Below are 9,233 nucleotides of genomic sequence, written 5' to 3'. Positions count from 1 at the left end.
TAGATATTTTTTTATATTTTTTGGGGTTTTACATTTTTAATTTATACATATATAATGTTGATTTAAAAAAAATCAGACTTATATATCTATATAATTTTTTTAAAAATGCTAATTTTGAAAATTAAAGTTACTAATTTTTAGCAATATTATTATATTTTAGATTTTTTTTTTATTTTTTTTTACTGGTAAATCCCCAACTATGTTTACTTAATGTAAAAACTCATAAACTAAAGATTTACCAGTAGTACTGATAATTATGACTTAAGAGGGTTTAATTTATTAAATAAAGTTAGTTTAGGAGTTATTTCGTTAAATACTTAGTTTGGGGGTTTTTATCCAAAAAAACTTAGTTGAGGGTTTTTTACGTTAAAAACTCATTTATTAATTATGAGTTCAGTAGTGATATTCCACACTTCCGGGTTGGCTTTCCGATCCGGTAGATTTAGCTACTTAGTTTAGTTCTTTGTTGTAAAAAAATAAGAGTTCAGTAATGCTATTAATGTAGACGAAAAATGTTTACTTTTGAATTTGATAATAACGTACACGAATTCGATTAAAAACATTATTTATGTCCGCTTTCATTTCCAACATTCTAATAAACGCTTAAGACTTTATCAAAAACAATTGAGTGTTTTAAATTTGTGTTAATCAACTTTAAAATATTTTTTATTTAATTACAGAAACTTGTTGTTAAAACTCAAACTTGTTGTTAAAACTCGCCTTAAACTTTCATCCAACACTTCCGATGGTTTAGTAGCACTGACGATGGTTTAGCGGTCATAAAATTAAATTATGACTGAGCCAACACTACAAGGCAGAACATAAGAGCAAGTTTATCGCAGTGTTTTGGTCGTATCTTGAAGAAGGAGAAAGGGAGGAGGACCAACCAAATTCTCAAAAACCAAAGAAAAAGTCGCCTGAGAAAGAAACGAAATGGGTTGGGTTTTTTCATGATCGCGGGCCCCACTGAAACGTGGTGGCCCAGACTGGTTTATCTTTTTTTTTTTTTTTTTAAATCGGATAAAAAGGAAAAAAAAAAAAAGAACCCCATTTGGGGTCGTGGGATAATCATGATCTACACTACAAACGGACGGGACATCCAAGCCGAAACCTCCTTCATCATGAGGACGCAATGGTTTGTTGCAGTTCATCTAGCTTTAGACTCTATTAAAAAGACTGAAACAAATAATTTAACTTCAGCATAAAGATATAAAGCACAAAGAACGTATTAAACTATCAACAAGATTAAGGTGAACAAATTGTCAAAACAACATATACGGGCAGTCATGTACATAGAAGTTAGGAACACAACATGAAGAGGATAATTTATAACAAGTTCAACAACGAGAGGTTGGGCTAAAAAGAAAAAAAAAAGAAGTAAAATCTAAAGATTAAGATTAATACTTTCAACATCAAGTCAAAACCGGTCGTATTAAATTTCATATATCCTTCAAAAAGCGGATTAGTCCGAGCAGTATATGTGGTTTAATCGGTCGAATAGTAACATGTTTGTTATCCGGTCTGCATTGAATATAAACCGGTTAAAATAACATAAACCGGTCAGATGGTAAATGATATCAGAGAAAAAAAAAAAAGAAGTTAGGTTCTCTTATTTCACCGAACAGTCGAGCGACTTCTCTTTCATCAATCTCCAAAGAAGAAGCGCTTCTCGAGCCTTCTAAAAGGTAACCAGTTTTCATTTCTCATCGCATTGTTTCTGGGTTTTTGAAGTCATTACGTTGCCTTGATAATCTATTCGAATTTCAAAATATCAAAAAGTTACGGTCTTTGGGTTTAGATCTAGATGTTATTAAAGCTGTTGATGTTAATGGTTTAGTTATGATGAGCCTCTAATGCTGTCAACAACGACCAGTTTCGTAATATGACATCGTTGGTGTTTTGTTTTTAATTTCTCAGGGAATGGTTAATGCGTTAGATTTGCAGAGCTTTATTCTCAGAGCTCGAGTGCTTAAACTTTACAGGCAAGCTTTGAAGATAGCTCACAGAGCTCCTCCTCAGGCTAGAGGTTCGTGTTCTTTTTGTATTCATTGCTCTTTGATGATGATAGTAAGCTTTGGTTGTTCAATGTCCTGTAGGAGAATTAAAACAGAGTATAAGGCAAGAGATGGAGAAGAACAGTGAGTGCAAGGACAAGCAAAAGATCAGGTATCTGATTAGTGAAGGATTAGAGAGGATTAAACAACTTGATGAGATGTTGGACATGCAAGGCCATTGAAATCGATCGCTTTTGTCCTTTTGTAATGTATTTGTTGTTTCTATCAGATCAACATTTTGTCTGATTATAACAAAAAAAAAGTAAAGTACAAGAAACAAGTGTTCTTCTTGTAACATATTCATTTGATGCTTAAGATCTGAAAAATCAAGTGTAACAAATATGTCTAGGTGATAATAACAAGAATGATATACTTTTTACTTATAAAATATCTTACCAAACACATCCACTTGCTAATAGGACAGTCTATAATGTCAGAATCATGTTCTGCTCCACTTGTTATAAAGATAAATTTCATAAACTATATTTATTTTGTAACACATAGATATCTCGTTATATCACACAATGGATGGGTAGGTCTGTCTATTCTTAATCAATGGCGATAAAGGTAACAAAAACCTCCCGAGTCAACCCAGCAACAAACTCGTCTCACAACACAACCAACTCGCTCCTCCTCCCACTCGCCTTCTTCGACTTACGTTGGATAACCTTCCACCCACCGAGAGAGTCATCTTCTACAAACTCGACAAACACAGCTCCTTCCACTCCCTAATCCTCCCCAAGCTCGAGCGCTCTCTCCACCGTCCTCCGCCACTACCTCCCTCTCGCGGGTCGCCTCAGATGGAGCCCACAAGACCCAAAACCACACATCCTCGTCCTCCCACCAGACGACCACGTCACGCTGACAGTCGCCGAGAGCGACGCTGACTTCTCCTTTCTCTCCGGGAAAGGGATACGTCCCGAGACGGAGATACGTTCTCTAATTCCAGAGCTTCACGCTTCTTCTTGCGACGAGCTCTCTCTTCTTTCTCTCCAAATAACACTATTCCCGAACCAAGGCTTCTCCATCGGGATAACAGCTCATCACTCCGCTATGGACGGTAAATCAATGTCTATGTTTGTAAAATCATGGGCTCACGTGTGTAAACACGGAACCATAGGGGACATAACTCCCTATCTAGACCGTACCGTCATCGACGTTCCCGCTAGTCTTGACGCGAGAATCTTGGGGGTAGTTTCGTATTTTTCACAAGACAAGAGACCATCACTTAAGCTGCCTCCTAATGGGGAGATTAGTCCAGACATGGTCCGGATCACGCTCGAGTTGACTCGGGAGAACGTCCACAAACTCAAGGAGCGAGCTAAAAACGAGTCAACTCGGTCTCACCTTCTTCGCCTGTCAACGTTTGTTGTCGCCAACGCTTATCTTTGGTCGTGTTTGGTGAAAACGCGTGGAGGCGACGCGGATAGACCGGTTCGGTTCATGTACGCAGCTGATTTCAGGAACCGGTTGGGTAAACCGGTTCCGGAGGGTTACTTCGGGAGCTGCGTGTTGTCGGTCGGGTGTTTCGGACATAAAGCGGGAGATGTGTCGGGAGGAGATGGATTCGTCAACGCGGTCGAGATTATAAGCGATTCGGTTAGAGGTGTTGGTTCGCTTGACGTTGGAGCGCTTTGCGAGTTGTATATTGACGGGACGATGGGGGTTGAACCGGGTACGCAGACCGTGTCGATTGTTGGGTCGAACCGGTTTGGGTTATACGAGTCAGATTTTGGGTGGGGAAAACCGGTTAGATGTGAGACTGTGTCTATTGACCGGAACGAGGCGTTTTCTATGTCTGAGAGGAGGGATGAGGCTGGTGGTGTGGAGATTGGTCTGTGTTTGAAGAAGTGTGAGATGGATTTATTTGTTTCTCTATTTCAAAATGGTTTGTAAAACTAAAAGTCTAAAACACTTTATTTGGGGTTTTGGTTATCGGTTTTAAGAACTTTGTCTTTGGGAAGCTGAATTGGACTCTTCCTCACTGTTATCCTTTAAAGTGGACTTCCTACACAATACCGAAAGCAATAAGTTTTTGTGGTGGTTAGAAAAATTACTAAATAATAATGTATATTTTAAGAAAAAATCCCATTTTCTTCATTGCCTGCAACTGCAACATTTCTAACTTCTGGGACTACGGTTCTTATTAGTTTTTGTACTTTTGATAATGGTTTTTAATTAAAAGTAAGTATTGTGTATGATCTTCTGTTTAGTATTAGTTACAGTGAAGAGTACTTCAAAACTCAAGAGTTAAAGAGAGAGTGGAAACAAACTAGGCTAAGCTGGTTCAATTTTTTATATTAACAAATAGAAGCCCATTACTGGATCCAGCCAAATAGAAAAACTCAGTCTAATGGACCAGAAACATGTGAAGTCTCTTACTTCTCCCTTCGATTAATTAATCGGTACTGGTAATTAGACTATCTAAATCTCCATTTTTACCTTTATAATATGATGTCTAACTAAGTTTGTGTTTGCTTGACATGCAACATATTATTGATAATTTCCTCTTTTTTCTTGGTATTTGTTGGGTTAAGCAAAATAAATAGTCGCTAAATATGCATATGCTTACATTTATAGAATTTTATTTGGTTACTGGTTAAAATTCCCAGTCAAAAGGAAATGAAAACTAAAGAAATTCGAAATAATTCTACTTCATTGATTAGCGATTAGTGATTACTAACAAAGTATTATTGAATAGTACAAAGAATTGTGAGATCCTTTCTCCATATGATCTCCTACTTCCCTTATACATATTACTTGTTTCAATTAACAACCACTAGGCCACTAATGAATAAATCTTATGTAGCACCAAATTATAAATTACACAAACCGAAGTTTCAGAATTCATATCATATGATAAGTGATTAGTTGAATATAATCGTTTTTTATCTCTCTAAACTTTTTCTCCGACCTCTTTCAAAGAAGAAACAATTCGCCGTGATTTAAGATTCCGGCCGACGGGTGGGCTTTCACAGCCACCGTCGGTCCGGCTTAGCGTTTAAAACCTTTCGTTTTTTAGTTTCTGTTGATATAGTATCGGTTTGGGTTTTTTCTCCTTTTTGACTCCGACGGCGTTTTTATCCGATGAAGCCGTCCGGTTTTGACTCTGGCGTCGTTGCTTCTCTTCTGGTGATGACGGCCGGCGATAGGTGTTGTTCGATGGAAGCTGTATGTCTCGATTGCTATCGAGTGATGTTCTCCGATGGAAAGGATGGTGAAGATGAAGACGAATGCGTTACAGACGCATGCCGGAGAAGTGGACCGATGAAGCGTCGTTTAAGTTTTGCGGCGGTTTTTCATCGGTTTCAAACGCCGATATGATCCTATACCTCCAATACAGTCGTTGGAGGTGGGTTTCGTTGGATGGCTCTTCTGTTTTGTTTCGGCTGGGCTGGGTTCATTTGTTTGGGCTTTGACCCTAATAATAATTTCATAGATGGAAAAAAAAAGTGATTAATTGAATATCCTTTTCCGTCGGAATAAATCGCTTTCCAGATTTTTTTTGTCTGTGCACTTTATAATTTGGTTTGATTGCTTTGCTTAGCTGTTGTCATGCAATCACCTGAAGACAGGTGTGTGAGTGTCTGGAGTGCGAACGTGTCAAACACAAAGAGGAATGACGAGTATAGATTTCCGCAAGTTGGGTTAAGGGCATCTCCAACCCATGACATTATTTTGGTGTTACAATTACACCATTTTAGTGTAATTTTAACACTAAAACTTTTTATCTCTTCAATCACAACACCAAATATCACACCAAAACAATATTTTTCATTATTATATTGTTAATAAACCTTTTTTATTTTGATAAATACTAATTATTTTATGACTAAAAGTTGTTAACTAATATTAAAACTAAAATAAAAATAATATTTTATTTCAAATATAAATATATTATTAACAGTTATATTAAAGTATTAGTTTTATTTTGTAATTTACTGTTCGGTGTGTATATTAAACTTTGTCATATATTTTTGTTTATAATATCTGATCTAATTATAAAATAATAATATAAATCAAATATAATCAACTTTAGCTACACTTTTAAAAACAGTTTTGGTTTGAACAATAAACAGTTTTGAAAAAAATAGTTACTGTGACACAAGAAAAAAAAAACTGCGATAAAATTAAAAAAAATATTTGCCATCGCTACAGTGTACCACCAAATATGGCGTGGCACTGTAGCAAATAGTGGAATCACACTAAAATACCGTCACGTTTACCGTTCAGTTGAAAAGAAAAAACGTTAAATTGGACTCTATTTTAACGTTATCCCGTCCGGTTGGAGTTGACTTAAAAAACTTAATAGTGGCCTGAATCTGATCTTTATTGTCATTTTTCTTTTTTTTTAACTATCTATTGTCATTCTTAGTATTATTTTTATGAATGACCTCTATAACTTGACTATTTAATTTAAAGTTTTCAAAATCTAGAAAATTAATATCAGATTTTCTTAATTAATAAATGTTAATACAATTTTTAGTTAAATATTAATATAATTTGGAAAAGTTTTAAGTTGGAAAATCAAAATGCTATTGCTCTTCCGTAAAATCACAATCAAGTAATAAATTCTATAAATCTAACTTGTCCAAAGAGAAGAGAGAGAGAAACATAGTGGGACACGTGGCGAAGCAGAAGATGAACAAGAAAACGACACGTGACGACTTGAAGCTGCGACATCCCATCTGACAACGTGACTTCCACTGAAAATATGACATGTGTAGGGTTCCCGAAACGAGTCTGGTCTTTGTTTATCGATGTGTTTGATTTTTTGGGAAAACCACGTGGGTGCTCTAAAAGTCATTGACAGAAGTCTTCCATGATTCCACGTGTCGTTAATGCACCAAACAAAGGGTACTCTCGGTATATCAGCTTTCTCTCAAATGGACAAGACAACTTGTCAGATTGTCATCTCTATATCTCTATCTATCTAAATTCTCTCGGGCTCTTATTTTTTTCGGATTTAATTGTTTTTTTCTGTAATTTATAGTGTGTTCGTACGAGATTCTCCGGAGATTGTTATAATTTTTTGGGAATTTTATAAAATAAAAAGAATCATCAAAAATTGTTATAAGCTCTTTTCCTTGGTATTTGAATTGCTTTTTTTATCAAGAATATGTTGAACATGTCGGAGGCTGAAAAACGGGCAGACGGAGAGATCTACCGGAATATCAACCGGCGAGATTTGTTGCAGAGTTTCATGGCCAAGAAACAGAAACTGTCGGTTCCAGAAGGAGAGGTAGAGATTGAGCTAGACTTAGGGCTTTCTCTCAACGGTAGGTTTGGTGTGGACCCGCTCGCGAACAAGAGGCTGCTCGCGCGGTCACCTTCGGTTCCTGAGTTCTTGGTCAACGATGATAGATCGGAGCTGAGTAGGACGTGCTCATTACCGGTGGAGACGGAGGAGCTGAGGAAGAGGAAGGAGTTGCAGAGCTTGAGGAGGCTCGAGGCCAAGAGAAAGAGGTCAGAGAAGCAGAGACACGTGAGGGAGAAGCACAAAGCTGACAAGACCGTAGAAGAAGGATCTTCTGGAAGTGGTTCCTCTGGTTTGTCCGAACTCGACACCGCCCCTCCTCCTCCTCCTGTTCAAGGTACCACAATAGTTTCATGATCTTAACGATTGAGTTTCGATAGGGCTTGTTTGTCTTGTTTAGTTCTTTCATTCTTGAATCTTGACCATTAGGGAAACCAAAATCTTGATTCTGACCTTTTAGGTTATGTTTGCGTGTCGGTCTTTTTTAGTTTGAGTTGTGTTATTGAGAAATTTTCTTGTGTTTGAAGCAACAACAAACAAATCCAAAGAAACAAGTCCATCAAGCGCTCAATCTCTACCGGCGGCTCGAAACATCATTGAAGACATGCCGTGCGTGTCAACAACAGGCGATGGACCAAACGGGAAAAAAATCGATGGGTTTTTGTATCGGTACATGAAAGGTCAGGAGGTGAGGATTGTGTGTGTATGCCATGGAAGCTTCCTATCGCCTGCGGAGTTCGTTAAGCATGCTGGTGGCCGTGACGTGACACATCCCTTAAAGCACATTGTTGTTAATCCATCCCCCTTCTTGTGACCATTATGGTCTCTTTGGGACAGTTCTGTGGATGTTTACCACATTGGAACAAATGTTACAAATTCTTATATCTTGAGGTGTATAAACAGAAATTTTATGTGGTTTCAGATTTTATACGTAAAAGGAATGATCTATTCATTCGATCTTTGTTTAGTTGTTATATGCGGTAGGCCAAGGTCGTCTTAATTTCTTTAGGGACATGTTAACGTACTGACTGAGTCAATGTAGAAAACTAACCCAAGATCTCAGGATTGAGCCAACGGTCAATTGGATCAGAGAGACGTTACCGTTTACTGGTTTGAGCAAAAAAGGGAAAAGAAACAAAGATTATTTCGTAGGATTAACATTGTTTTCTTTTTGTTGATTAATTTGTTTACAATTAAAAAATGATGTGCATAGGGCCCATGATTTGTTTCCATTCCAAAGCATCTGCGAGATATTTTGCTCTTCATGGACCAGCTTTTACCTTTCTAGTATGGATTTGGTTCGTTTGATTGTCCAGCAGAATTAAACGCTAGCACCAGTCAAGTTTGGGTCTACAATGGGCCATTGGAGTGGCTTAAGATTTTTTTTTTCGCTCGACATGAAACTTTTCATTTTGAATATATTGAAATTCTGTGACAAAAAAAAAAAGAATATATTGAAATTTAACCTCACAAACGTTCAACCACAAAGACAAGGATTGATCTAGTATCACCCATAAACACTTAATTGGATCATACACTATCCGATCTATACCTCCTTGAAATAGCTGGTATAGATAGAGTTGGTATCTTAGATATTACATACAATGTGCATGTCCACAGAAACCTTTTAGAGCATCATCAATAGTTTTTGAGTTTTTTTAATATTAATATTAGTTACATTTTATTTTTAAAATTAATTGAAATAATATGTGAATGTGAATGATAGTTGTAAAACAAGTATCTGAAGTTACATGAAAATTTCTCAAACAACAAATTTTTATCCTTTTTATCTTTTTAGTCATTATTTTTATTTTTATCCTTCATGAAAAACTACTGTTATTAATGATACACTTTGTGTCCCTTTTTATTAAAGATTTATATAAAATCGCTTGGAACATGAATAGTGATAATGAAACTTTACA

The 9,233-nt window shown here is 36.6% G+C and overlaps 2 protein-coding genes and 1 pseudogene across 2 annotated transcripts; all 3 read left to right on the top strand.

The window, feature by feature from the left end:
* Positions 1-1,559: 1,559 nt before the first annotated feature.
* LOC108805756 (uncharacterized) lies at positions 1,560-2,442 on the top strand. Its single transcript, XM_018577692.2, has 3 exons — positions 1,560-1,685; positions 1,918-2,026; positions 2,097-2,442. Exons 2-3 carry the CDS (start codon positions 1,921-1,923, stop codon positions 2,234-2,236), a joined length of 246 nt encoding a protein of 81 aa, XP_018433194.1. The 5' UTR covers positions 1,560-1,685; positions 1,918-1,920; the 3' UTR covers positions 2,237-2,442.
* Positions 2,443-2,547: 105 nt separating this feature from the next.
* On the top strand, positions 2,548-4,156 carry LOC108805751 (BAHD acyltransferase At3g29680-like; annotated as a pseudogene).
* A 2,845-nt stretch (positions 4,157-7,001) lies between these two features.
* Positions 7,002-8,268, top strand: LOC108809454 (ninja-family protein AFP3). The gene is made up of 2 exons (XM_018581594.2): positions 7,002-7,648; positions 7,839-8,268. The coding sequence occupies exons 1-2, from the start codon at positions 7,174-7,176 to the stop codon at positions 8,123-8,125; spliced, it is 762 nt and encodes a 253-aa protein (XP_018437096.1). The 5' UTR covers positions 7,002-7,173; the 3' UTR covers positions 8,126-8,268.
* Positions 8,269-9,233: the final 965 nt, after the last annotated feature.

This window comes from Raphanus sativus, unplaced genomic scaffold (assembly GCF_000801105.2).
Source record: "Raphanus sativus cultivar WK10039 unplaced genomic scaffold, ASM80110v3 Scaffold0585, whole genome shotgun sequence".
Taxonomy (NCBI): Eukaryota; Viridiplantae; Streptophyta; class Magnoliopsida; order Brassicales; family Brassicaceae; genus Raphanus; species Raphanus sativus.
This window is presented reverse-complemented; position numbering and strand designations above follow the sequence as displayed.

Excerpts from the sequence above, each read along its gene's own strand:
- LOC108809454 (XM_018581594.2), top strand. The coding sequence starts at position 7,174 with ATGTTGAACATGTCGGAGGCTGAAAAACGGGCAGACGGAGAGATCTAC. Across the intron at positions 7,649-7,838 it reads TCCTCCTCCTCCTGTTCAAG|CAACAACAAACAAATCCAAA; the intron begins GTACCACAATAG and ends TTGTGTTTGAAG.
- LOC108805756 (XM_018577692.2), top strand. The coding sequence starts at position 1,921 with ATGGTTAATGCGTTAGATTTGCAGAGCTTTATTCTCAGAGCTCGAGTG. Across the intron at positions 2,027-2,096 it reads AGCTCCTCCTCAGGCTAGAG|GAGAATTAAAACAGAGTATA; the intron begins GTTCGTGTTCTT and ends AATGTCCTGTAG.